The following is a 26,278-nucleotide window of genomic DNA, read 5'->3' as shown; positions in this document are numbered from 1 at the left end:
CGACGTCGCCGCCGCCTCACGACACGGCCGGCCCCTCTCCAGGAGCACAACCCCTTTACGGCGGACGGGCAGGCGCGGACAGCGGCAGGTGGAATGGCGTACCCAGCGTTCTCAGACTCGCAGGCCTGGCGAACCGGAAGAGCGAGAATGGCGAGCGGAGACTCGGGTTCGTTGCGCTCTTTCTCCCACTCCGGTTGTTGGGCGGGCTGCTTCGAGGCGAGAGGAATAGTCGCATCTCAAGCTTCTTAGCTCGAGGCTCAGAGCTCCCGCAGAACGCCCGAAGCGATCGCTGACCTCCAGCTGGTGTTGCAGCCTCATCGTCCGTACCGCCTTCTCCTCCGCCCGGAACTGTCCCTACAGCCTCATCCTCCGTCTCAACCCTCTACATCCGCCGCTCTTCTGCGCAAAGTATCTCTGATCGATCCTCCGACGTCGGATTCCGCTCGCGCGCTGGATCTGTCACCGCGCTGCGCGGAACGGATGAGGCGGAAGAGCTGGCAGGGGAAGAGGCGAGAGGGTTCTCGGCAGCAGCAGCGAGGCGGGGAAGCGCAGAAGCGGGAACGGGGCTGTATGCTCGGAGGCGAAGCTCGGATGCGGCCCGGCAGCTTGAGCGGCCGCAGACTCCGCCAGGACTCGCGGCTACCGACGCGAACGGCAAGACGCCTCGCATAGGCACTACGCCACGACAGCGAACTGTGTCTACGTCGACGTCCATGTCGAGCACGACATCTGGCTCGAACCACACGCCTCGCACAGCGACATTCCCTTCGTCTACCCTCTCTTCCTCGACATCGTCCGCCTCGCCCTCGTCGAAACCGCTTCATACGCCTCCTACTCTCCTCCCACGCGGCTCTTCGACCCTCCACACCTACTCGTCCTCGTCCTCCTTTCATGCCCAATCCGCGCCTCGCACGCCCACGGCTTCCTCCTCATCCTTCCTCCAGCCAGCCTATTCCGACTCCGGCCACTCGAGCGGAGCCGACGACTCGTCATCCGTCTCATCCGATGACAACACCTGGGCGACATCCTGGACTAACCAGCCCGAATTGTCGACTTCGAATCCGGACTCGTCCGGCCTCATGTTCGCCAGATTCGTCTCGCCTCCCCTCGCTCCGAATGCATCAACTCCAGTCGTGCAGTCGGCACCCGACGAGCCCGGCGTCCGCGAGTCTCGCCCACTGAGCGAATTCGACTGGGCAGCCGCGTACGGCGGGTCGAGTCGCAGTCCAAGTCTGATGCAGAGCCAAGCTACGGCTCCTCCAGATCTGTGGATGACCGAAGCGGCGTCCGTCTCGCCGGCGAGCCGGCCGCTGCCGCCTTTACCGGGTGCTGGTGGAGAAAATTCGGCGGCGGAGACGAGCGCAGCGCAAGGCGCGGAAGGGGTGGCAAAAGCGAAGCATGGGAACGACGGCGACGAGGACAATCCTCCGCCTGTGCCGTTGGAGAAGAAGCCGAGCTTGCTGCAACTCGAGATTGTCGCAGGACCGAATGGAACGGCTGGTGAGTCGCCCCTTCTTCTGTCCCACCTTTAAAGCACCGCTGACAGGCTCTTCGTCCACCCCAGCACGGGCTCGCGCTGCCGCCATTCCCGCCGTCGCGCTCGATACCGCCCTCCCCGCTTCTCCTGCGACATCCGTCTTCTCAGCCTCACCCACTTCCGCTGTCCCTCCTGCACCTTCGACCTCCCTCCTTGCTCCAGCAGCTCCACCTTCGAATCGTCCCTCGTCCCGCGCATCTTCGCGAAGTCTCGGACCGCAACCGCCTCGACCTCCAAGACGACAGCCGAGTAACCTCAGCATGGCCAGCGCTCGATCTGACGTCAGTGCCGAGCCACCTATCGCGACGTCTCAAAGCGTTTCGAAGCCTACGGCGGCAGAGGCGGGTACGACGGAGCAGGAGACTTCGGCCAGTTCAGTAGCAGCCGAAGCCTCGTCGACCACCGACTCCGCAACATCCCTCGACGTAGCAAAGTCGCGCACATCGTCCACGTCTCCGACCGGGGATTCCGATGTCAGTCCGCCAGCGATCACTCCGTCCGCGACAGCCAGCCCCGGTCCCGTGCGACGCGTTCCTTCAGGCCCTGCGCCTTCGATTCCCGAGAAGTCTGCGCGACGAGCTAGTACACTCGTGACGCGACGCTTCTCTCTCGTCAATGGCGGGCACAAGCGCGGCGAGAGCGTTGACTCGGTGCGGTCGAAAGAGCAGGAGGGCAAGGGAAAGGTTACTCCGTCGACGAGCAAGAATGGCTCGCCTCTCGTCGGCAGCGGAGGAACGCCAGACGAATGGTCCAAGCGGTGCGCTCCTCCTTGCCGTGTCATGCCGGACGTCCGCTCACACTATTCGACCAGGTTCTCTGTCCCCTACTCGGTCTCAGACTTTGCCGACGCTTACGCTCGCGAAAGCTTCTACGCCTCTTATCCGTCGACTGGGACTGATCACGCCTCGCCGGCCGGTCCGCCCCGTGCCTCGCCAAACCTGCGAGAAGGCGCCTCGCCCAAGGTGGCGCAAGGCTCGTCGACGAGCGATGTCACGTCAAGCGATGCAGCGAGCCCTCCGTCCGCCAGTCAGAAGCCTTCTCTCCGCCCGCTCGACCTCGTCGCCGCCGTGACCGCCGTCCCGATTTCTGCACATGCAGCGTCGCCTGCGACTTCCGCCTCTCCCAGCAGAGCCAGCCCCAGCACGCCGCGCGGTGATGCCAAGGCCCGCGCGGCCGCGTTCATCGCCGATCTGAAGAGGGCGAAAGCAGCAGCGGCTGCAAGTGCGAGCGGCTCGGCGGGCGAAGGAAGCGCGGGAGAGGAGGCGGAACCGACAGCGGCGAAGGACTCTGTCGCTGTGCCGGCTCAGACTGCTACCGGCGACTCGCCTGCGCTGCCGGCCCTTCCTTTCGAGGCTCGCCCAGCAAGCCCGCTACTTCCGCTGGTCCAGCCAGACTTCGCCCGAACCGCCGAAACACCCATTTCTCCCGAACGATCTCCGCCTGTACCTCCGCCGTCCTACACGAAGCGACCCTCTGACACCTCCGTTCTGCGACAACGTTCCACGTTGTACTCCCCGCCATCTCGCTACGAGCCTTCCTTCCCGCCACTCCACCGGCGCCGACCTTTGCCGCCTGCCGTCCAGATCGCTGGCGAGCTTCGTCGAGCTCGCACAGCAGGTGAACGAGCGAGGATCTACGCCGAGAAGATCAACGAGTTGGCGAAGGAGAAGAGTCGGCTGGATGACTGGATCGCCTCGACGAGGGATGTGCGAACTGCGATCGGCCGATGTGTGTCTACTTGCTTTCACTTCAACCGCACCTAAACTGACGCTTCGCACGACAGCCCCGCTCGTGGCCGGCTCGCCTGCTCGGAACAGGCGCACAGCCCGTCAAGATGCTTCGAACGCAACCTTCGCACCTCGTGGAGACGGCTACCGCGCCCGGGAGATCTCGCCCAACCACTTCAACCCGAAGGAGATGGTTCCATCGTCGACGCCGTATCCCGGCGTGCTCAATCTCATGTCGCCGAAGAGTGCGAGTTACAGCAGTCTCGGCACGACGACGAGTAGCGCAGGAAAGTCGTTTTTCTCGGGCTTTGGCCGGGGTTCTCTCGGTCGGCGAGCGTCGAAGCGCGAACACGGCACTTCGCATGGCCAATCGTCCACGAGCTCGTCATCTTTCAGGTCCACCATCTCGGGCCCCGTCCAACTCCTCTCCTCGACAAACACAGCTCTCACGTCCGGCAACGGCGTCAACCTGCGATCCGTGCTGTCCGGCCCACGGATGCCCAGTCAGACGTCTCGAGCGTCGCTCGACTCGCGGATGTCGTCGCCGACCTCATCCCCAAAGCCCAACTCGGCGAACGCTTCCCGAAACTCCTTTAGCTTCGGTGGCGCTGCCATGACACCGGCGCTCTCAGCGTCTACATCCGTACCGACGCTGCTCGGTGCAAGAGCGGGAGCTCCCGAGCTGGCAACTCTCGCTCCGGACGAGGTCGACGAGGAGAAGCTCGAAAGGCTGCAGGACATCCTCCCGCAGGCGGCCAGGGCGGATCTCGTCAAGGCGCTCGCCAAAGCCTCGGGCGACGATGTTTTAGCCATCAGCGTCTTTCTACACGACGAGGCGTCGAGGCGTTAGGCGGACGAAGCGAAGGTACCCCTCGCTTGCATCTTGAACAGACACTACCTCCGAACCCGCATCCTATTCCCGCGCTTCGCGCGCCTGTACTTCCTGCATCGTCGCTTTCGTTCGACTGTCTCGCGTACTGCTCGGCTTGAGAAAGAACCGTATACCGTACTCTAGCCTCTTCGTCGACACTTCTCACTTGCTTCTCACCCTTCCATCTCTCGCCTCCGTCCTCCTCGTTTGCGCATTCCGAGCTCGAGCAGGAGCTCCATTGCCCTAGCTTTCGCCCACTCGTCTAGCTCGCCCAACTTCGCTCCCCTCTGTCCTGATCGCCATGAGCGCTCCGCCCGGTACTGTCTCGCTGCAGGACTTGACGCTAGAGCAGATTGGTCAGGTCCGATCACAGCTTGAACAGGCGCGTCTGAACAATCCGCAACCCTCATCGTGGCCTTCACGCTGACACAGCATCTTCATCACTCAGGAGCTGAAGCATCTTACGGCGGCGTTTGGCGACCTGAAGGCGGCGCAGAGCAAGTTCATGGCATGTATGGATTCGCTCGACAGCATCAAGCCGGACAACAAGGGCGAGTCTGAGCCACGACCTCTTCCTCGACCTCCGCTGACCGCGCCTTCGCCTTGCTGTCTCGCAGACAAGAAGGTGCTGATTCCTCTGACGGGCTCGCTCTACGTCCCTGGGCGGATAGCGGATCCCGAGAACGTGCTGGTGGACATCGGGACAGGCTATTTCGTCGAGAAGGTGGGTCTGCGCACTCTCCTCACCTTCCCCCCTTCCGACCGATCTGAGCTGACGCCGTCCGCTTTGCAGGAAACGAAGCAGGCCAAGGCACTCTACAACGCTAAGGTCCTGGCGCTCAAGTCGAACCTTGCGACCCTCCAGCAGCAGATCGAGAAGAAGCAGGACAACTTTACGGCGTGCGGCGAGATGATGCGAGTGAAGATGGCGCAGCAGCAACAGGCGCAAGCGGCAGGCGGAACGAAGGACGACTGAGCAGAAGAGGCAAAGGTGCGGAGGACAACCTTGCATCGCAACAATGATACCCAATCCTTCGTTTGCGAGCCGCACTAGCGGCGCTGTGAGAGCTACAGACGTACAGAACCATACTTCCACCAGCCCAACAACAAGAGAGATGATGCACAGGAATGTTGCGGGAGAAAGGAAGACGCAGGGGAGGCGAGTCGTGGAACTCGCTTTAGTACCGACTCGCCTTGATGCACGACGTCTCAAGCGCTTGCGCGAACTTGACGGTAAAGGCGAGGTCGCGCTGAGTGAACTCGCGCTCGCCGTTCCGGCTGTAGGCGCAGAGGACGAAGCCGACCCTTCGCACCTCTAGGACGGGGAGCATGATGCCGGATGCATAGCTGGCGGCCGCAGATGGCGAGTAGCGCGGGTTCTTGTAGATCAAGCCGCCTTCGGGCGCACGGAGGGCCTTCAGGTGCAGCGCCGGATCGAAGGAGGGTGGAGGGTGAGGAAGGCCGTGTGAGGAGAGGATGCGTAGAGGCGATGCCGAAGGGTCCGTCGACGAAGCCAGCGCGATGTCGAGCGCGGCGAGGTAGACGAGCTCGAGCTCGAGCGACTTGGCGAGCATCTTGGTCGCGGTGTCGAATGTCTTCTGCACTTCGCGCGGCAAGGCGGAGATGGGGTCCTCGGTCGTCACGGCGAGCGAAAGGGCGGAAGGTCGCCTAGGAGCGACAATCTCGCTGGCTGGTACCGACGACGTCGTCGAGTCGATATCGGAGTCCTTCCTGCCGTGCCCGCGCACTTCTCCTTGGCGGATCGAGGCGGGAGGAGTCGCCGGCAGAGATGCGGCTGGGGGGTGCACGGACGGCTTGGGTTGACGCAGAGAAGTCGATGACCTTGTGGAGAAGCCGCTAGCGGAGGACGGTCGGGGACTCTGGCTCAGCGCGGCCAGTCCGGGCGGAGGAAGGATGGCAGGCTTCGTCACTCGCGCTGTAGAGCCCGCGACGAAGGCGCCTTGCAGACGCTCCATCTTGGCCGCGAGGCGCTCGTTCCACCACGCCTCGATAGCGTTCGACGCCTGCTTGGCGAGGTCGCGGAGGACTCGTCGCTGAGCCTCGGAGAACTCGTCGCGCGGCTTTGTGTCGAGGATGCAGAGCGAGCCGATCGGGACGGTCGGCTGAGTCGGGTCGTCGGTCGGAACGGTGACAGGGACGCCCTGGCAGGGAAAGGCGTCATTAGCGGAGAAAGGAGGAAAGGAACGCTGCACAAGCGACTCACGGCGTAGAAGCGAGCGCCGAGGTGCGTTGTGATCATGTTGTTCGCGAACCTGCGACCGCTGTTCAGCACGACGGAAAAGAGGGGAGACGGGAGACAACGCACCTCCAGTCGTCGACCGCGTTCAACACAACCATGCCGCGGTCCTCGTTTAGGATCGTGTGACCGCAGAAGCTCGCGCTCCTCGGTAAAGAGTCGCCGACACCGTCAGGCAAACCGCCGGACGCGAGGAAGAGTTGCGAGCCTTCGTCGAGAATGGTCAAGAGGCCGACTTCGGCATTGAGCACCTCGCGGCAACGGGCGATGATGGAGCGGAAGATGGGGTGGTTTTCGAGCGACTCGACGACATCGGTTGCAGGATCGGCGGGAGTGCCGGGAGTTGGAGGGGCAGACGTCGCGGAAGTGGCAGTCGACATCGTGGAAAATGCCCCAGTCGAGTTGCGGCGTGAGGAGGGCGCTTCGCTCGTCGTGAGGTAGCTGTTGCGCGAAACGGCGCTCGTTGCGCTCGCGGACGGTGCCATCGGTGCGGACTCTGCGCGAGTCGCAATGTCGAGCGTCGTCTGACTGGCGTTCGCCGCCTTCGCCTTCGTGCCGAAGAGATCGAGGCGGTTAATGACGTTCTGGCGCAGAGCTTCGTATGCAGGCATAGGAGCCGGGAAGAAGCGCTGCTGGTAGACCGTCGGCTCGGCGCCTTGGGGAGCTTCGCGCTCAGGCGGCACAGGCGGGTCTTCGATGTCGATCGCGTTCTGTCTCTCCAAGATCAGCAAGCGTAGCGGCTGGAGAACACCTGAGACGACGCACGGTGGCGTAGAGATGCTCGTACTCCTTCCATGTCTTTGGCAGCTCCTCAGCCGGAGTCTTGGAGTTGAGTTTCCGCCTGATGTATGCGACCGCCCTGCGCCCGCCTTCGCGAGCCATGTCCAGCGCCTTCATTCGCCGAGTGAGCGGGTCGACAGTCGGGGCCTTGGCCGTTTCGACTGAGCGACTCGTTTGCGACGTCTGGAACGAACTGGTCGAAGCTGCTATGGCCGAACGGTGTTCAGCGGCCTTGATATGCGCAGCGACGTCGTCCCTGGAACCGTAGAGCGGACCTGATGCGATGCCAAAGAATCCTCCCAGTGCCTTCTTCAGCGGCCCATCCTTCTTCACCCTCGCCGAGTCTGCCGTCTTGGGTCGTCGAGTTGCCATGGGAGTCGTCTGGAAGAGGAAGTGAGGGGTTCCGACGGGTGGTGCAGTCTGCTTGGGTCGTCCGGAAAGCGAGGCGCTGGTCGAGGACGCTAGGCTGACTGTGCTAGCCGACGGGGCGAACTGGACGGCAGGCGTTGTCGGCGGAGTAGTCTGTAGAAGCGCGAGCGCTGGGTCTGGGACGGGCGGGGTGTAGCCGACGCGAGGATCCCTGAAAAGGGCGGAGGTGCTCGCTTGGGCTGAAGAGATGGGTAGAGACGCGCTAGCGGCGGATGGGGACGAAGGAAGAGGGACGACGCTGGGCGGCGAAGCAAGCATGAGGCAGAGGGCCGCGTCTGGGTGCAAGCGACGAGACCGAGAGATGTGCAGAGGAAAAGGTTGCGAGAAGGGTGTCCGGCGGCGTGGGATTGCGGGAAGACGGTCGACCAGGCCTGCGAAAGGCCGGGGAAGACCGCCCGTTCAAGGGCGCCGATTGGCCCACGAGCGCATCCCTTGAGCAATCGCAGGGTGGCTCAGAGTACAAGCGGCTTCGGTAATGAGGCCACGCGGGCTCAACGACTCCCAGGGGGCGCGAGAAGATGTGATGAGGCGCGTCGAAGCGCCTTGGACGGCCGCGGACGCGTCGAGCGAGGTTGCCAGGGGTTGGCGAGGTTGCGGCGCCTGGACTGCACCTCCTTGATAGCCCGAGGTCCCCGCAAGGAGCAGAGCTGTAGCGGCCGCGTCGCGCTCGACTCGACCTGTACCAAGGCGAGGGGGATTGCCTAGCTCGACATCCGTTTCCAGTCCGCCCGCTACAGTGAAGGCCGGACGGTAGGGAACGGTCGACGCAGCATTCGATGGAGTGAGCAGGTGGAAGAGAAGGAAGAGGAGAAGAAGCGTTCGCTGGAAGCCGTCCGGGCGTGGTGAAGTGAGGTGAGACGTCGCCGCCGCTAGTCTGGCAGATCTCTCTGCGGCGGCAATTCGCCGGTACCGTATCGGGCAGCGTATTTGAGGTGTCTCGAGAGCTGAAGAGGCGGAGGAAGGAACAAGCGGCGAGATGCGTCATAGGAGGATGGGCGAGGAGGAGGGCGACCTGGCTCGCCACGCTCGCGTTCTGCGCTGACGGACCTCAGCCAGTAGCGTTCTGTCGCTTTTTCGAGCCGTTCCGCCCTGTCATGCGGGCCTACGAAGGCTGCTGCGAGGCGAACAACAGTTGTTTGATGAAGTTGTGGAGGGTCGAGTGCAACTCGTCAAGCGGACTGGCGGGCGCAGCAGAGCTGTACGCCCTTTAGCAGCGAGCGAAGACGCCATCATCCAGTTCAGCGCAGACCGGCTGAGCGAGGCGGACGGGAAGAGCCAACCTCCAACTCTCCCTCTCGCATTCACCATGCCGGCGTTCTCGGGCCTTCAGATGCTGTTGTACGGCGCGGGATGCATCTACTCAGGTGCGTCATCCCGTCACGACCCGCTGCTACCCGCTCACGCCGTGCTCTCGCAGGATATTCCCTCTGCACCTCCCCATCCGCCTTCATCGCCCAACTCTCGCCGGCGACTCGCTTGATCGAGGAGCAGACAAGCTTGAAGGCGCACAAAGGCGGGGATGATGCGCTTGCGCTAGCGGGACTGCTGTTGCTCGGTATGGGCTATCTCTACTTCTGGGCGGTCTACACGAAAGACGAGAAGATGAAGCGCAACTCCAGTGAGTCCAGCTTCCCTGTCGATGCAGATCGCCCTGCTGATTCACTCATGCCTCCTAGCGTCGGGCCGACTCGCCCTCGCGCTCCTTTCATTCTGGGTGTGCAAGAACACCCCTCACGGCACTTCGCTCGTCGCCCTCTTCGGTGGCGTCAACCTCGTCGCCGGCGTCCTGATGGGTCTGAGCGTGGGCTTTGGAGACGGGAACGCAGTGGACCTCGAGCTGCAGGCGCGGGCGGCGGCGCGGAGACGAGCGGACGAAGAAGCGAGGAAGGCGCGGTAGATCGTCTCGCACGCAAGAAGACTCGACGACACGGCTGGACATGAATGCGAGTATGCTATTGCCGAGGACTAGAGGAAGAACTCCTCGACAGCATACGCGCCAACCTCCGCGTGCTTCTCCTGCGCCTTGATCCTCCGTTCCATCGTCTCGCCAAACTTCCTCACGCCGTCCTTCCGCTTCTCCGCAGCCGCCGCCGACGCCTCCTCGAGCGCTGCACGACGCTGGTCGTCCTTCTTGCGCGAATAGATCGAGAGGGCGCCGAGTAGAGACGAGAGATCGTTCACAAGGGCGGTGTGAAGCGAGATGTGCTGCGCGAGGCGGCGGAGGAGACGGTGCGCTTGGCGCTGGAGGAGGAGGGTGACGAAGTGCGCGTCGAGAATCGCTTGGACGAAAGGTACGATCTGCACGAACGCGAAGTTAGCCTCCTTGCCGACGAGAGGGGGTGAGCAGCAGGGACGCACCTCCTCGAGCGAGGGCAACTGCTCCTCCTCGCCAGGCACAATAAGCTTGAACAAGTCGACCTGAACCGCCTTGCTTCCCTTGCCCTTGCGCTTCTTGAGCGTCTCCTCGTCCTCGTCCGCCGCTTGCGCGGACTTGAGCCACACCGCGAGCCACTTGTCGCACTGCTCGAGGATGGGAACGGCTTCGACCGCCGAGAGCTGCTTTTGCAGGGCGGAGCGGAGGACCGAGGGCGTGTAGGGCGACTTCAGGAAGGAGCGGAGGAATGTCGCAAGGGAAGGGACGGGTGCGGGGAGGGTGGATGATGCGTCTTCGACGTCCATCGAGTCGGCTGACGACGCCTGAGCGTTGCGAACGACCGTGACGAGCAGCGAGACGGTCGTCGACTCGGGGATATCGGGAATCGTCTCGAGCGCAATGAGGATGTTCGGCTGCCCAGCAAAAAGCGTCAGTACGTCTTCACGATCTGACGAGGGACGTCCGCAACGCACCCAGTCTCCAGCACGCGCAAGGAACCGCGTCACGCCGCCCTCGATCTGGTTCTCGCCGACCAACTCGCGCTTGAGGAGATAGCCGACGATCTTGGTCGGGTGACGCCAGGCCTTTGCAGTAGCGGCCGGTGCACCGGTGGCGATGACGAGGTCGGTTGAGGGCGCGTCGAGCGGGACGGGGAATGAGAGGCGGAGGAGGGCGGTGATGAACGACGAGGGGAGCGAGGGCTGCGTGCGCGTTGACTCGTCAATCTCGAACTCGCAGACAGTCTCGCAAAGTGCAGACGCACCTCATACCGCTCGACCTTGTTGACGGCCTCGTCCCAATCAAACTCCTTGACCGTCTTGCCCATCTCCTCCTCCATCTTGTTCCGCTCGCGGTGGTACATGTACCTGTACCTGTCATTGACGCCCTTGATCCTAGCCGCCGTGACGTCCTTCCAACTCTTCTTGCCCTCCGCTTCCGCTCCAGCTCCGGGGCGAACAGCCGCACCAGCGTCGACCAACGCGCGCTCAATCCGCTTCTTGGCCTTCTTGTACCGCGTGACTTCCTCGTCCCCTTGCTCGCCTTCGACAATCGCCTTGACCCGCCGCTCCTTCTCCTTCTCCATCGCGACTCGCACCTTGTCCTTGTTGTACTCCCACAACCGGTCCTTCTCGTCTTCCAACCACCGCTCCCACACCTCTTCTGCCTCGCGCACAGCCTTCTCCTGCTCCACCGCGCTCGCCTGCTCCTTCACTGGCGCGAGAACACGCTCCAAGCGCTCCAGAACCGCTTCGCGCGCCTTCCGTCCCGCCTCAACCAAGACGAGCTTCTTCTCCCCCGTCTTGGCCAAACTCCTCATCGGCTCCGCCCTCTCAGCTCTTGCGAGTACCGACTCCGAGCTAGGAGGGCTTGCGAGGAAGCGCGAAGTGAGTGAATGTTTGCCGACTACTGCTGCGAGGACCGACTGGGCGGGCAAGGGCGTGAGGGGGAGTGCGAAGAGTGCTGTGCGGCTGCCTGAGCCCGAAGCGGAGGAGGAGGAGGGCGAGAGAGTGACGATTGCGGTGTGTTTGTTAGGTAGGGAGAGGGAGACCGAGAGCGAAGAGAGCGAGGTCGAGACGGCTGAGGGGACTGAGAGGTCCGTCGTTGCTATGACCGAGCCGAACCGGGCGTCCCAGAAGGTGATGGAGACGATTGGGGCGGAAGAATCGGATGAGGAAGGGCGGGGAGCGGCGAGGGCGATGAAAGATGCGTGAAGGGCGAGGAGGGAGGCGCGCGAGGGGATCAGCGCGGAGGAGGAGAGGGTGAGGGATTTGATGGGTGAGAGGGTGGGAGTGGGGAAGGAGGGAGGCTCGGGAGGGAAGAAGAGCGAGGAGTAGGTATCGATGACGAAAGAGGGCGGGATCGAGAGGCGGAAGGAGGAGAGAACGCCGTCCGAACCTGCGCACGTCGAGTCGTCAGCTCCCTGTGGCGAAAGGAGATAACACACGCGGACTCACTCAAAGCTGTGACAAACCCATCGTCGCTCACAACGACCTGCCTGCCCTTGACCTCGACCTTCCCCAGACTCACCAATCCCAACCTGGGCTCAAACTCATCCGGCACGCTAACCTGCGCATCAATCAACACGATCTCGACCTCACTCACCTCCGACACGGGCGCAGTCGACGTCGCATCCGCCGCGTCAATGACAGCAGAAGAAGAAGGTCGAGGAGTCTTTTTGAACTTCTTCTTGCCGATCTCGACAAGCGAGGAGGAGGGAGACTTTTCTGCGGCGGACGCGCGGGCACGAACGATGAGGGCGAGGTGGGATTTAGTGCCGGCTGGGAGGGAGGCGACAAGTGCGGGAGGGAGGAAGTCGGGGGCTGAGGTGGGCGAAACGGGGATCAGACGGAGCGTCTGACGAGTGAGGGGAGTGGGGGAAGAGGGCGCGGGAAGGGAGGCGAGGGAGGTCAGGTCGTCTGCGGGAGCGAGGGCGAGTGCGCCGGAAGCCGAGAGGAAAACGATGTGCGAGGTGAGCGTTCGGGGCGCTGAGAGGGCGGCGAGGGCTTCCGAGATCTGCGCGTAATCGGGGTGAGCACGCCTAAAGCAGTCAAGAAGCTTAATGAGCGTGTGCGCACCGGCCAAACCGCCTTTCCCGCATCGCCCTCCGTACTGCCCTCCTTCCGCTCCTCTTCATGCCAACACCAGATCTCGCCCTTGCCCTCTGGCGTCTCTATTCCAACCCAGGTTCTCCGTGCGCTCTTGACGCGGATGGACTGCGACGAGGTTGAGGGCGTCGAGCGGGCGATGGCGGCGGTTGTGGGTGCGAACGAGGGGCCGACGGTGATTGATGAGAGGGGAGTTTGGTCGGCGAGCTGTGTGATGAAACTGTCGTCAGCTTCTAGCTCTCAACCAGTTCGACGAGCGATCCGCGGCCTGAAGCAGCGAACCGGATCCCTCGAGACCAGGCGCACGAGAAGCGGGACTCACGTCGTAGACCGATACGCCTACGCCCGGTGTCGCCACTGCCAGTCGCGAGTCCTGCCTGGGGTGCTTTGTGTACTGCACGGCGGTGACATCGAGTGCGGCGGGGTGGAGTGGTTGCGATGAGGAGGCGGTGGTGGGGAGCGGGAAGGACGCGACGAGGTAGTCGTCGATGGCCGAGTTGGCGTTGCTCATGGCGGGTACTGGTGACCCCTGAATGAGCGTGGTGCAGCGTGTGCGAGGTGGTGAGCTGCGTCGAGCTGATGAGGCTGCTCGTCCAAGCGCGACTTCGCACTCCGCTTCCTCTCGCTCTCACTCTTCGCTGTGCTGGACAATCTCCCTGCTTGCACACTGGCTGGACACGCTCTACACTCGACCAGCTCAACACACACTCTCTCTCTCACTCGAGCTCGCCTGCACGCTCGCACGCCTGCACCGCCCCGCTCGCTCACCTCGGACTCCGGCGCTCGCTCGCTCGTCAGCTCGTCGGCAGCCTCCACCCTCGCTCATCTCTCCCTCTTGATCCTGATCCTGCTTCCTACTTCATACTACCTGCTCCCGATCTCACTGCACCCGCATCTCACGCGGCCTCGATCCGCGATGCTCGCCCCCCGACCCGTCCACCTCGTCACCGTCCTCCACGGCCTCTGGGGCTCACCAACCCACATCGCCTACGTAGTCGACTCTATCACACGGCACGCTGCTCGTCCATCCGCTCCAAAGTCTCGCGCGAGGGATTCCTCGCCCACTCGAGCGGCAGAGAAGAAAGTCGAGGTGGTTGTCCTTGCGCCACGGACGAACGCAGAGTCCTTTGCGCATACGTATGACGGGATCGACGTGTGTGCGGACAGGGTGGTCGAGGAAATCGATGCCGAGGTACAGCGGATCGAGGAGGACGGCGGCAAAGTCGAGCGCTTCTCTATCGTCGGGTGCGTCGCGCTGCCTCCTCTTCCCTAGACTCTCCCACTCACATTCTGCGCACAGCTACTCGCTCGGCGGCCTCGTAGCCCGCTACGTCCTCGGCCTTCTCGACTCGCGCACCCCCTCATTCTTCTCCACCGTCCGCCCCGTAAACTTCACAACCTTCGCCAGTCCCGCCCTCGGAATCCCTCAATACAAGTCCTTCTGGTCCCGCACCTTCCGATTCCTCGGCTCGCGATTGCTCTCGCGCACGGGGAACCAGTTGTACGAGAGGGACAGGTTCCTCCCTGCGCGGTTCAACTCGGGCAAAGACGATGGAGTCAAGGACCGCAAGGGGTTGAGCAAGTACTTGCCTGTCGTGAAAGGGAGGGAAGAGGCGGAACCGCTGCTCAAGGTCCTCGCGGACCCGAGGTACAATTTCTACAAGGCGCTCGCAAAGTTTGAGAAGATTGACGTGTTTGCGAATACGTGCGTCGCCCTTGGATGTGGTTGGCTGCTTGTTGTTCCGCCGAGCCTGACGGGCTGACGAGCTGTGTGACCCGGATCTTGACGCACAGTGTGAACGACCGTACCGTCCCCTTCCCGACAGGCGGTATCGAAGCGCACGATCCGGTGCGTCCACTTCCTTCCCTCTACTCGCCCTTCTCTCAGCTGACTGACTGACTCGCCCTTTCGCGGACGGCAGTTCGGACTGGCACGCGCCAAGGCGAAGAAGCTTGCGGATGCAAGAGGAGACGACCCGGATACGCAGCCTGATATTCGGGAAGGAGGTTTGGAGATGTACGTCCCCACTCTTCGACTCGAAGCCACCGAGGGGACTCGGACTGACGAAGAGGCTGAACAAACGCAGCACCCTCGAACCCGACGCGCCCATCATCTCCTCATACCGCACCATTCCCGTTCCTGCTGCCTCCTCTGATACTCCAACGCCGTCAAAGCGCCGCTTCCGCCTGCGCCTCCCCTTCCTCCTCCGCCCCACCTCCTATCCCTTCTCCCGCCCCGTCTCGCTCGCCATCATCGCCTTCCTCCCTCTCGCTCTCCCCCTCTCAGTATTGTACCTAATCTCCCGTTTCGCTCTCCAAGGCCGCGAATCGAGGAGGAGGATCAGGGATGCGAGGAAGAAGTTGGGAGAGGGGAGGGAGGGGATGTTGAGGAGGGTTGGGGTCGGGATGGTGGAGGTTGTGGAGCAGGTCGGGGTGGATAATCCGGAGTATGTCGAGGGGTTGCAGCAGGTGGAGGAGGAGAGGGGAGAGGGACCCCAAAGGGGGTTTGGGAGGGTAGGAGGTGAGGAGACGCCTGTCCTTGCCAGACCGGTGTCGCCGCCTTCGCTCGCGTCGACTCCAGCGCGATCACCGTCGCCTACATCGTCTGCCTCTCCCGCCGGATCCGACACGCCCCTCGTCCGTCCCTTACCCGCCGACGCAGCGCACTACTCGACCGACCCAATCCTCTCCTCTTCACAGCTCTTCCAGCTAAACAACCTCAACGCCCTCCCCGGCCTGAACAAACACCTCGTCTACCTCCCGCACGCGCGCAACGCGCATGGTGCGATTGTAAGGAGGGACCCGAACTTGGCTATGCATCGCGAGGGGCGCAAGGTGGTGGATTGGTGGGCGAGGCAGTTCCTTGTGTAGGCAGCACTAGAGGTGTCATTAGAAGGCTTTGTGAGTAGTTGTAAGGGTGAATAAAAGGTGAGACTCGGCGTCTGTTGGTGAGCCGGCCGACGCTCCACCTCTCGCCCTCCGCCTCTTCCTCGCTCTCCTCCTCGCTCACTCACGCTCACGATGGCTGCTGCTGCTACGAACCCCTTCCCAGTCGAACTGCCACTGGACCACGACGTGAAGCGGCCCCAGGCTGTCGTGCGTCCTCGCTCGTTCTTCTCCTCGTGCCCCACCTCACCCCGGGCCCGCCTCGCGCCGCATCGCACGCTGACCGTTGCCTGACGTGCCCACGTATAGCCTCTTCCCAACAGCCAGAAGCAGGGAAGCACAGCCGTCTACGTCAACGCCCAGTTCCCCGAGTGGGTCAACCGCACCTTCCCCAAGGACGTCTACCAGAGCTTCAACCTCGGCCTCTCGATCCGCGCCCAGAATGACTGCCTCGGCAAGCGCGAGTGGGACCCGTCCATCAACGACTGGGCCCGACAGCTCACGTACGAGTCGTACGAGAGCGTCGACGGACACCGGACCCGCGTCGGATCTGGCCTCCAGGTCCTCCGCCGCGAGCTCTTCCCCGATGAGAACGACGTCCAGTGGAAGGTCGGCATCTGGTCCTTGAACCGCCCCGAGTGGCAGTACGTCAACCAAGCGTGCGCCGCCTACTCGCTCACGATCGTCTCGCTGTACGACATCTTTGGTCCCGAGGCCGTCGAGTACATCGTAAACCACGCCGAGACTCGCGTCGTCTTTGCCAACCCGTACCACATCCCCGACTTGCTCAAGCTCGGGAAGCGCATCCCCTCCGTCAAGGCCATCGTCAGCCTCGACAGCTGGGCGTCCATCGCGGCCAAGGGCACTCGCCCGGGCATCCAGCCTGCCCAGGCCATGAAGACCTGGGGCGAGTCGCTCGGTATCCGCGTCCTCGACCTCGACGAGCTCGAGCAGCTCGGACAGGCCAACCTCGCGCCGCACCGCCCGCCCACTCCCGACATGATCGCCAACATCTGCTACACGAGCGGCACGACCGGGAACCCCAAGGGCGCCATCCTCCTCCAGAGCAACATCGCTGCCGTCACCGCCTCGTCCGAACACGGGCATGCGATCCGCGAAAACTCGGTCGTCATGTCGTACCTCCCGCTCTCGCACGTGTACGAGTACTTTGTCGAGAACATTGCGCTCGCTACCGGTGCCGCTATCGCCTACTCGTGCGGCGACAACCTCCGCCTCCTCGAGGACTTCCAGATCGCCAAGCCCACTGTGCGTGCGCCCGGCCTCCTTTTTCCGCTCTAGCTAACGCTTCTCGCCCGCACAGTTCGTCTGCTCCGTCCCTCGCGTCCTCAACCGCGTCTACCAAGGCATCAAGACACAGACGGTCGATGCGCCCGGTCTCAAGGGCGCTCTGGCTCGCAAGGCCTTTGCCGACAAGATCCACAACCTCCGCACGACGGGCCAGGCGACCCACGCCATCTGGGACCGCATCCTCTTCAACAAGGTCAAGCAGCTCATGGGCGGACGCGTCGAGAACTTGAGCACGGGGTCTGCGCCGATCAACCCCGACGTGCTCGACTTCCTTCGCGTCTCGTTCTGCTGCGAGGTCACCGAGGGTTACGGTCAGACCGGTGCGTGGCGCGCGTTCTTCATCATGCTCTCGAGGCGGTACTGACGCACTCGATGCCCGCAGAGACGTCGGGCTGCACGAACCGTTGCTACAACTCGGACATCTGGTCGGCGGGTGCTGTCGGCCCTCCCCTCGCCGGTGTGCAGATGAAGCTCGTCGACGTACCCGAGATGGGCTACCTCTCGACCGACCAGCCCTACCCGCGCGGCGAGATCTGCATGAAGGGCGCCAACATCATTCCCGGCTACTACAAGGACCCGGAGAAGACGCGCGAGTTGATTGATGAGGACGGCTGGTTGCACTCGGGCGATGTTGGGTCGATCGACCAGCTTGGACGGCTGAGGATCATCGACCGGGTCAAGAACCTCGTCAAGCTCAGTCAGGGAGAATACGTCGCCGTTGAGAAGGTCCGTCGCCGCTCTCTTCCTTACCTCACGCGCCAGCTTGCTGATGCACATCCTCGCAGATCGAGAACGTCTACCTCTTGTGCCCGCTCGTCGCCCAAATGTACGTCCACGGCGACGGTCTCCGCGACCACCTCGTCGCGATCGTCAACGTCGACCCCGTCCAGTTCGCTCGTGCGTCTGCCATCTGCTCTCCCCCTTATACGCTCTTTGATAATGGTATATGTCCCACAGCCATCGCTTCGAAGGCGCTCGGCAAGCACCTCGAGCCGGCAGACCTCGCCGGTCTTGCGGAGGCGGCAAAGGACGACAAGGTCGTCTTGGCTGTCGCGCAGACGCTCGCCAAGTACGCCCGGGATGCGCGATTGCTCGGGTGCGTCTCCCTTTCCTGACATCGTCGAGGTCGAAGCCACTGACGGCGTGCTTCCACAGCTTCGAGCGCATCGAAGACTCGCTTCACCTCCGAGTCGAGCCCTTCCCCGCCGACTGCCTCACCCCGACCTTCAAGTCGAAGCGCAACGTGATCGCCAAGACGTACGCAACCGAGCTCGCCGAGTTGTACACCAAGGCCGAGGGCAAGGCGAGGGCCAAGCTCTGAAGAGGGGGTCTCTTGTGTTGTTATTGGTGAAGGGCAAGCGCCGTATCCTGCATTCATTGCCTTGTCCCTTTTCAGGTTTCACGCTCGTTGTCTGTATTGAAACGAAGGTTCTCCCCAGTCTCAGCTTCAGTGTCCCGACGAGACGGCGCAAGAGAGAGAGAGCTAGGCCGGCTTCCTCATCCGGCTTCCTCATGGTCACACGCGCTCTCCGACACGGCCACAAGATCATCGTCACGCTGGCAGTGGTTGCAGACGCGTAAGAGGGTATAGCGGGAGGGCGAGAGAAGAGTCCGCCTCGCCATGCAGAAATACGAAGATTGTCTATCCGAGGCTTGTCTGGCCGCTCGCTCAGATAGTCGGGACCGCGGACCGGCGCCTGCGCTCGAGGTGCTCGCGGACGATCTCGCGCTTGCGAAGAGTAGGGACGGTCGTCGTCGGGTCGATCTTGAGACCCTGGCGGATGGCGCGGACGAGCCTGCCGTCGCTCGTGTCGCCCGAGGTGTCGAAGATGTTGGTGCCGGCGAGACGGCGCTGGAAGAACTGGCGGGCCTTGTAGTAGTAGGTGCCGGGAGAGTCGGTCCTGCGAAGCGAGAGGGCGAAGATCAGTTCCGCCGCTTACTGCGTGAAGCGAAGCGACGCACGGGATGAAGGAGAGCGTCACAGGGTTCCAGAGGATCCAGGTTTGCGACGACTGGTCGAGGACGCGCCGGTAGCCCGACTGCGACGTGAAGTAGCCGCTGTTGTAGATGTCCCTGTACAGGAACTGCGGGCCGTTGCCAATGTAGGTGCCGCAGGTCGAGCCTACAGTAGCCTGTTGTAAGAAGGAGATCAGTCGTGAGTCGCACGAAGTCGAGAAGTGGGACGCACGTATTGATACAAGGAGGACTTGGTGCCGTCAGGGCAGGTCCGCTGCGTCAACGGTCCCTGGACGTAGTAGCTGTATGAGTAGGCGGGCATGCCGACGAGGATGTGGTTGGCGGCGAAGCCGGCGCCCTGGAGGTAGCTGATCCCAGTTGCAATGCTGAGAGGGTTGCTTGGCGGCGCGCAAGCTGCAGAGAGGGGCGAGTTCATGCCGGTGAAGCCGCTCCAGGTGCCGGTGATGTCGTAGGACATGGTCGTAACGTCTGGGATGTAGAAAGATCAGCGAAAAGACGGGCGAGATTCAAGAGCGATCAATTCACAGTCAAGGACGGCCGCGAAACCGCTCAAGTCGGTGAGCGTGTTGCCATCCGCGCCGACCATGCCGGCAACGTTGATCGAGATCGAGAGACGAGCATTGACACCCGCAACGCTGCGGAGGGTCTGGAGGAAGAGCAGGAAGTTGGCCGAGTCGTTCGGGCTGACGACGTTGTCGCCCTCGCCTTGCTGGCCAGGGTACTCCCAGTCAATGTCGATGCTGCGATAACGACGATCTGTCAGCAGTCGCGAAGCCATTACAGAGGCGGGCAAAGGCGACGCACCCGTCAAAGTTGTACTGCTGCATGACCGATACCAAAGTTCGGGCAAACGTTGCGCGGCTCGTAGCTGTCGAGACGTGCGTCGAAAAGTACCTGTGAGCGAGGAACGGTCAATCCTTGAAAGGCTAAATGCCCTCGTTCTTCGTGCGGCTCGACAGACGCACTGTGAGCCGGTCCATCCGCCGACGACGTAGCTGGTCGTGATGCCGGCGGCGTGAGCACGTGTGACAAAGTCGGTGATGACGGAGTCGCTGATCCCGGCTTGCGAGATGGAGGAAGGACTCGAGGTCGTGGTGAAGACGAAGTAGTCGAGGTGGGTGTAGAGGTTGTAAGGCACGTCGGCGGGGCTCTGCTGGTACGACGGAAAGTAGCCGGAGACGACCTTTTGGCCAGTGAAGCCTGTGCCGTACGCCGAGACGGCCGGAAGGAGGAGGGTCGCGAGTGAGGCGAGCGAGGCGAAGGAGAGCATCGTGGCGATACGCGGGGTGCGATGTGTATGCACTTGGATGAGTAGGTGAGGCTTCGGCTGTCCGCGTGGCTGGCGAAGCTGTGTACGGCGCGTAGACGGCTTGTTTGGCGAGAGCGACGAGGTGTGCCGGACACGAGAAGTCGGAAACGAGGGACTGGGGTGGGAGTGTCGGGCGCAGCCGGCTGTGGGCGAGAGCGCACTCGCTTGACGGAGGGCACGAACAACGGCGAAGGAGACGGACGAGGAGAAGGAGAGAGTCGAGTTGAGCGAGCGCAAGCAGGTCGCGTCGAGAACGCGCCCTTCGCATTCCGGAACCCGGCCCGCAATAATGCCATTGGTTTTGCGTCGATCGAGTGCAGCGCGAACTGTTCTGCGCGTTCTGCGACTCCTCTCCCTCATTGCTTCGTCCCCAGCTCGTCTCGCCGCTTCGTTCAAGTCCTCTCACTTGTATCGGAGTATAGCACTGATACGACATCTTTGGAATGCACAGAAGGAGCAGGATACGCAAGGGCTGCAGGCAGAGGTACAGAGTAGGGCAGACAGGCGTACTCAAGCCGACTGGAGGGCCTCAACCGCCATCTCCATCATCCGGATGACCGCCTCGTCCTCGCCCTTCCTGCCGATGAGCTGAAGAGCGACGGGTGCGTCTCGGTACACCTCGGCGTCGTCTGCAGGTGTACGAGTTAGCACGAGATTCTGCGGGCGCTCGTACGGAAGCAACGCACAGCGCTCGTAGTTGACCTTGTCAAAGTCGCTCGCAAAGTCGTACGGCTCCGCCTTGACGTCGACAGCCGGGTCGACCTTGGTGACGGGGAAGACGGCGGCGGGATAGTCGCAAAGGTTGCAGATGCCCTGCTCAACGCAAGCGAGGTCAGCGAGGAAGCGTCTGAGATTCGTGGTCTGACGCACGGTGTAGAAGATGTCCTGCAAGTCGCCGTGACGGAAGCTCGGGTAAGGTGCGGGCGGAGAGATGAGCGCATCGACGGGGCGACCAGTGCCGGTGAGCTCCTTCGTGCGTTCCCAAGCGGCGAGCTGTTCGGCGATGTAGTCGCGCCTGTCGCGGCAGAGCTGCCAGAAAGCGTAGGTCGAGATTGCGGGAGGCTTGACGACGCCTTTGAAGGCGCCCTCCATCAAAGGCTCGCCGGAGGTGGCGCACTGCGTCGCGATGTCCTCACCGCCGTCGGCGAGGAAGAGTCTCGTCAAGATTGACGAGCCCTTGGCGGCGTCGACAGGCGTGTAGTCGATGACTTTGTGGCCTTTCGCGAGAAGCGCCTTCTTCATTGTTTCGAGCGCACGCAGGTAAGGCGGGTCTGGCTTGGCGATGCCGTTGTGCGAGATGAAGCCGAAGCAGAGCGGACTCTGGCCGCCGCCATGCTCGGCAAGCTGGTACGCCGAGTCGCTCCACGGCATGTGCAGGGCGAGCGGGTCGAGGCGCCATGGCTCGGCGTCGAGGACGGCCTTGAAGAACAGCTTGACGCCGTCGAGCGACGACGACATCGGGCCGAGCACTGAAGGGATGACGGTGAAGCCCTCCATCGAGTTGGTCGAGCCTCCGTACGGCATCCTTTCGAAGCTCGGCCTGAGACCGTACAGGCTGTTGAAGGCGCACGGGATCCTGCGGGTTCGGCGAGCGTCAGCACTGCTTTGATACGGACTAGACGACTGCGACGCACCTCACGCTTCCGCCAATATCGCTGCCGACGCCGATGGGCGAACCGTGAAGGGCGACGAGAGCGCCTTCTCCTCCCGACGATCCTCCGGCAGCGAGCGCCCGGTTGTGCGGGTTTGTTGTGCGGCCGTGGAGATTGCAGACAGTCTCGCCAGACATGAGCGCCTGCGGCATGTTGGTGAAGCAGTAGAGGACCGCCCCGGACCGGAGAAGGCACTCCGCCATGGCAGAGTTCTTCTTCGCGATACGGCCGACCCAGCCGACGTAGCACAAGTTCATTTCTTCTCCCTCGACATCGATCTGGTTCTTGAGCGAGACGGGGAGGCCGTGAAGAGGTCCCGAAGGCTTGCCCGTGCGTGCGAATTCGGCGTCGAGGGATTTGGCGCGCTCGATGGCGCGGTCGAAGAAGATGTCGGTCAAGCAGTTGGTCTGCGTGCATAGTGCGTTTGTCAGCTACATCAAATCCAAGTTGAAGCATCCAGCTGATGAGGAGGAGAGGAGAAGGAGTGGAACGCACAAGCGAGTGTGCAATAACGGCGCGGTGGCAGAAGGCGCGCTAGAGTGCAGTTCGAGCATAGCAAAGCGTCAGTCCAGCGATAAGTGGAGATTGGTGGGAGCGAGACCCACCGTGACCTGCTCCGAGGAAAGGTCGCCTTTCGCCAACTTGGCGACAAGCTCGCCGACGCTCGATTCGGTTATGGCGATCTCTTCACTGCTGAGGACATCTTCGAGCGCGACGCTCGTCACGTTCAGCTGCTTGGGGGACACGGCAGGGACTGCAAAGCCCGTCGCCTCGACCTTGGCTTTGAAGGCTGCTCGGGCATGCGCGGCAGTCTGCTGCCAGTCGGGGATGACAGAGGGCATTGTGATGAGGGTGTACAGGGGTGCAGGAACCGAACAGGTGTGGTGTAGAGGCGGGAGAAGGGTCCTCGTTCCCCACTCGTCTTTCCTCGACGCGGCAGCCGGCGGCTGGGGGGCCAGCGCTATCTTGCCGAAGCTCCAGGTGTCTCTGCCGGCGGGAATCACTCGGAGCTGGAGTTCCAAGGGGCGGAATACGGACGGCTTGCGGTTGCAGGTCCTCCTCGACGTCGTCCATGGGTTCTGGCGGCATCGCAAGACGGTTCCGTTGTGATCAAGGACTCGGGCGCTCCTCAAGGTCACCAGGGCTCTGCGCAACTGCTGTCGAGGCGCTCCGCGACTTGCACGACTTTGCCGTCGGCACCGATAAGCTCGCCCGAGAGTATCTCTTGCTAGGCAGGCACACCCCTTCTTCCTCAGAAGCGCGCATCTCGTTCGCGCAATTGCAGGCAAACGGCCCGGAAGAACTGCAGTTTTCTCGGCGCTGGCACGCCCGATAGGAGCGGAGACGGCTTATCAGGGCCCCTGGCCTGCGGAACGGCGACCTCCTGCCTTCCATCGCTCTTTCTCTATCGCTGTTCGCCCTTCTGCCCTCGGACGGCCTTCATCCTCCTTCAGCAACGACTGTCTGACGGCGCACCAACTTCCGGCTTACCTCGCAGCCCTTTGACATCCTTCCCTTCCTCCGCCTCTCCTCGCCCATCTCATGTCGGGCTATCCCGAAGGCTCTCGCGAGTTCACTCGCCTCCTGCCGCCAGGCTCAGGCTATGGCGTCGTCGTTGGCGTGCGTACAAGCTACCTCGTCGGCCTGCCGCTCATGCTCACCTACTGCTCCTCCAGGTCGGCGCCTTCTTCGCCCTCGCCATGAGTACGTTCACTTTCTCTCTCGCCTGTCAGTCTGTGAGTGAGCTGACCTTTGCGGCTCGCAGTCTTCCTCACGCGCCTGCAAGGCCGCTTCACTCGCTTGGACCCGAATAGCGCGACCGAGTTTGCCACAGCTTCGCGCGCCGTCAAACCAGGCCTCATCTGCTGCGGGTGCGTCGCTCACACAGTCTGCCAGCTGCGCATAGCTGACGCCCCTTCCGGCAGAATCGTCTCGGCATGGACTTGGTCGGCCACCCTGCTTCAATCATCGGCGGCTACGTACTCGAGTGGCTTGAGCAGTGCATGGTGGTACGGAGTAGGAGGAACCATCGTGCGCACAGACTGCGTTACCGTCATGACCGTCAACGGGGACTGACCTTCCCTCCCTCCCTCCTCCAGCAAATCTGCTTCTTCGCAGCGTGCGCCGCCAAGATCAAGCAGAACGCGAACGGCGCCGTCACCTTCCCCGAGATCGCTCGCGCGCGCTATGGCTGGCCATGCCACCTCCTCTTCACCTCGTTCTTCCTCATTTGCGCCCACATCGTTACTGGCTCTCTCGTCCTTGGCGCCTCCGCGACGATCAATGCTTTGACCGGTGCGAACATCATCGCCACCAACTTCCTTCTCCCCCTCGGAAGTACGTACTCATCACGAACGCCACATCAGAAGCGCGCTGACCTGGACTCTACGTGCAGTCGCAATCTACGTTGTCGCCGGAGGACTCCGCGCTACGTTCATCGTGGACTTCCTCCACACTGTCATCCTCTTCGTCATTCTCTACATCTTCCTCTTCAGCATCTACGGCACCTCGAATGTCGTCGGCTCCCCGGGAGCTATGTACGACCTCCTCAAGAAGGCGGCAGACCTCGCACCTGTCGCGGGCAATGCGGCTGGGTCGTACATGACGATGAAGTCGAACGGCGGCATCCTCTTCGGAGGCTGCACAATCGGTGCGCTTTCACCTCTTTTCGACTACCTGTTCCGCACTGACACCTCGGCACACTTGCAGCTTCTGGGTTCGCCGGCGTCGCGCTCGATCAGGGATACTGGCAACGAGCTATCGTGCGTCTCTACTCGTGTGCGAGTCTTCTGGCCGCGCGGGACAAGCTGACACCTCTCAACAACCTTCCGCAGGCCTCGCGCCCGGAAAGCACGACGCGCGCCTACATGCTCGGCGGATTCAGTTGGTTCAGCATTCCTTGGGGTACGAAGACCCTCGCTGTATCGCCGGCCAGCCGTGACTGAAGATATCGTTCTCACGCAGCCTTCGGCACGGTCATGGGCCTTGGCGCCCGCGCAATGATTACGAACCCGGCCTTCCCGACGTACCCGTATGCCCTCAGCGCCCAGCAAGTCTCCGCCGGCCTCGTCGCTCCCGCCGCTGCCGCCACGATCATGGGCAAGGGCGGCGCAATCGCGATTCTCCTCATCGTCTTCATGGCGGCGACCTCGGCCTGCTCTGCTGAGCTAATTGCGGTCTCGTCGCTTGTCACCCGCGACATCATCGGAGCGTACCGCCCGTTGTCGGGCCACAAGGTCAGTTCTCGCCGACCTTCCCAAAGTCACGAAACGCTCACCATCGTGTCTGCTACCCGCAGATGGTCCTTTACTCGCACATCGTCATCGTCCTCTACTCGATTTGGGCTGGAGCGTGGTCGACCATTCTCCACTACGCCAGCATCGACCTCGGCTGGTGAGTCTTTCGAGGTTGGCCGATGCATCATTGCTGACGAACCTGCGGCAGGCTCTTCTACGTCCAAGGCGTCCTACTCACGCCCGCCGTCATCCCCGTCGCACTCACCGTCATGAGCAAGAGGCAGAGCAAGCACGCGGCCTTCTTCGGAACTCTCTTCGGCACGACCTGCGGTCTCATCGGCTGGATGCTTGGCTGCAAGAAGGTCTACGGCGAGATCAACATCACCAACCTCGCGTTGCCGTATGCCGCCATCTCTGGCGCTGCGCCCGGCTTGGTGATGTCGGGTTTGGCGTCCTTCATCATCACCGCCATCAGTCCGTCTCGCCGCTCGATCTCCTGCTTCAATGACGCTGACTCGCTACTCCACAGAGCCCGACAACTACGACTGGAACTCGACCCGCGCCATCTCGCTCAGCGACTCGGACGTTCCGTCTGAAGGCAAGATCGAGCGTTCGAGCGCCTCCACTTCTGAACTTGACGACGAGAAGAAGGACGAGCCGACTGCTACGGTGGCAAGCGCTGTACTGGACGCGCAAGACCCGGGAGTCGTTGCGCCTGCGCTTGAGGAGGCGGCGAAGGACCCGGCGCTCGACCGTGCGGTCCTTCAGAAAGTCTTCGTCCGCTCTCTCTGGATCTCCGGCATCTTCGCTCTCGTCATCGCCATCATCATTCCCATCCCGATGTTTGCTTCGCGCTACGTCTTCTCGAGGCGGTTCTTCGAGGTCTGGGTTGCGTGCGTCTGCTTTCCGCTTGGTCTCCTCATCTCCTTCCTCTCCGACTATGCTGACACCTATTTCGTCGACAGCTTCTCGATCGTCTGGGTCTTGCTCGCCGGCGGTTTCTGCATGTGCGTCGCGGTCTCTTCGCGTTGAACCCGTTCAGAGGACTGACCCCTCGCATACACAGCATTCTACCGATCTTCGAATCTCGCAAAGAGATCTTCATCCTCGCCAAATCGGCGTTGCGGGTGATGACGGGCAGGACGGTGAAGGAGGACGTCGTTGCGTGAAGTCGAACAGTTGTCGAAGAGGAAGACCAAGGTCGTTTAAAATGTGTCGTTTCCTGTCTGTCCTCCACCATGTCGTGTCTTGTAGAGGTTTGTCGTCTTCTGTCGTGCATCGCGCTTCTGTCGTACCCTGCGGCCTTGTGTAAGCTGACGGTAACACTGT

At 62.5% G+C, this 26,278-nt stretch overlaps 10 protein-coding genes across 10 annotated transcripts; 6 read left to right on the top strand and 4 right to left on the bottom strand.

Annotated features, from left to right (window-relative positions):
• Window positions 1-147: 147 nt before the first annotated feature.
• Window positions 148-4,114, top strand: RHTO_04963 (uncharacterized protein; the record flags this gene model as incomplete). Its single annotated transcript, XM_016418626.1, has 5 exons — window positions 148-166; window positions 313-1,500; window positions 1,565-2,294; window positions 2,349-3,265; window positions 3,321-4,114. 5 exons carry the CDS (start codon window positions 148-150, stop codon window positions 4,112-4,114), a joined length of 3,648 nt encoding a protein of 1,215 aa, XP_016275902.1.
• A 322-nt stretch (window positions 4,115-4,436) lies between these two features.
• Window positions 4,437-5,111, top strand: RHTO_04962 (prefoldin subunit 5; the record flags this gene model as incomplete). Its single annotated transcript, XM_016418625.1, has 4 exons — window positions 4,437-4,517; window positions 4,584-4,686; window positions 4,753-4,859; window positions 4,929-5,111. The coding sequence occupies 4 exons, from the start codon at window positions 4,437-4,439 to the stop codon at window positions 5,109-5,111; spliced, it is 474 nt and encodes a 157-aa protein (XP_016275901.1).
• A 202-nt stretch (window positions 5,112-5,313) lies between these two features.
• RHTO_04961 (GAF domain containing protein) lies at window positions 5,314-7,859 on the bottom strand (the record flags this gene model as incomplete). Its single annotated transcript, XM_016418624.1, has 5 exons — window positions 5,314-6,297; window positions 6,360-6,408; window positions 6,462-7,102; window positions 7,158-7,375; window positions 7,448-7,859. 5 exons carry the CDS (start codon window positions 7,857-7,859, stop codon window positions 5,314-5,316), a joined length of 2,304 nt encoding a protein of 767 aa, XP_016275900.1.
• Window positions 7,860-8,907: 1,048 nt separating this feature from the next.
• RHTO_04960 (uncharacterized protein) lies at window positions 8,908-9,498 on the top strand (the record flags this gene model as incomplete). Its single annotated transcript, XM_016418623.1, has 3 exons — window positions 8,908-8,965; window positions 9,019-9,219; window positions 9,278-9,498. 3 exons carry the CDS (start codon window positions 8,908-8,910, stop codon window positions 9,496-9,498), a joined length of 480 nt encoding a protein of 159 aa, XP_016275899.1.
• A 68-nt stretch (window positions 9,499-9,566) lies between these two features.
• Window positions 9,567-13,092, bottom strand: RHTO_04959 (uncharacterized protein; the record flags this gene model as incomplete). The annotated part of the gene is made up of 7 exons (XM_016418622.1): window positions 9,567-9,899; window positions 9,960-10,388; window positions 10,449-10,676; window positions 10,739-11,871; window positions 11,931-12,489; window positions 12,552-12,788; window positions 12,904-13,092. 7 exons carry the CDS (start codon window positions 13,090-13,092, stop codon window positions 9,567-9,569), a joined length of 3,108 nt encoding a protein of 1,035 aa, XP_016275898.1.
• A 405-nt stretch (window positions 13,093-13,497) lies between these two features.
• On the top strand, window positions 13,498-15,452 carry RHTO_04958 (lipid particle protein; the record flags this gene model as incomplete). Its single annotated transcript, XM_016418621.1, has 5 exons — window positions 13,498-13,826; window positions 13,882-14,286; window positions 14,376-14,430; window positions 14,504-14,598; window positions 14,669-15,452. 5 exons carry the CDS (start codon window positions 13,498-13,500, stop codon window positions 15,450-15,452), a joined length of 1,668 nt encoding a protein of 555 aa, XP_016275897.1.
• A 150-nt stretch (window positions 15,453-15,602) lies between these two features.
• Window positions 15,603-18,096, top strand: RHTO_04957 (long-chain acyl-CoA synthetase; the record flags this gene model as incomplete). Its single annotated transcript, XM_016418620.1, has 7 exons — window positions 15,603-15,677; window positions 15,777-16,733; window positions 16,789-17,095; window positions 17,158-17,501; window positions 17,561-17,672; window positions 17,733-17,871; window positions 17,931-18,096. 7 exons carry the CDS (start codon window positions 15,603-15,605, stop codon window positions 18,094-18,096), a joined length of 2,100 nt encoding a protein of 699 aa, XP_016275896.1.
• A 348-nt stretch (window positions 18,097-18,444) lies between these two features.
• Window positions 18,445-20,022, bottom strand: RHTO_04956 (glycoside hydrolase family 18 protein; the record flags this gene model as incomplete). The annotated part of the gene is made up of 6 exons (XM_016418619.1): window positions 18,445-18,676; window positions 18,738-18,907; window positions 18,964-19,220; window positions 19,278-19,492; window positions 19,557-19,646; window positions 19,718-20,022. 6 exons carry the CDS (start codon window positions 20,020-20,022, stop codon window positions 18,445-18,447), a joined length of 1,269 nt encoding a protein of 422 aa, XP_016275895.1.
• A 549-nt stretch (window positions 20,023-20,571) lies between these two features.
• On the bottom strand, window positions 20,572-22,555 carry RHTO_04955 (amidase; the record flags this gene model as incomplete). Its single annotated transcript, XM_016418618.1, has 6 exons — window positions 20,572-20,690; window positions 20,748-20,874; window positions 20,932-21,637; window positions 21,696-22,120; window positions 22,209-22,247; window positions 22,319-22,555. 6 exons carry the CDS (start codon window positions 22,553-22,555, stop codon window positions 20,572-20,574), a joined length of 1,653 nt encoding a protein of 550 aa, XP_016275894.1.
• A 700-nt stretch (window positions 22,556-23,255) lies between these two features.
• RHTO_04954 (sodium/solute symporter) lies at window positions 23,256-26,118 on the top strand (the record flags this gene model as incomplete). Its single annotated transcript, XM_016418617.1, has 14 exons — window positions 23,256-23,333; window positions 23,390-23,417; window positions 23,479-23,584; window positions 23,639-23,744; window positions 23,813-24,050; window positions 24,109-24,363; window positions 24,423-24,475; window positions 24,548-24,617; window positions 24,678-24,949; window positions 25,012-25,106; window positions 25,158-25,423; window positions 25,479-25,842; window positions 25,915-25,956; window positions 26,016-26,118. 14 exons carry the CDS (start codon window positions 23,256-23,258, stop codon window positions 26,116-26,118), a joined length of 2,076 nt encoding a protein of 691 aa, XP_016275893.1.
• Window positions 26,119-26,278: the final 160 nt, after the last annotated feature.

The sequence above is a fragment of the Rhodotorula toruloides genome, assembly GCF_000320785.1.
Source record: "Rhodotorula toruloides NP11 unplaced genomic scaffold Scaffold3, whole genome shotgun sequence".
NCBI lineage: Eukaryota > Fungi > Basidiomycota > Microbotryomycetes > Sporidiobolales > Sporidiobolaceae > Rhodotorula > Rhodotorula toruloides.
The sequence above is the reverse complement of the archived record's forward strand: the minus strand, read 5'-3'. Positions and strand labels throughout refer to the sequence as shown.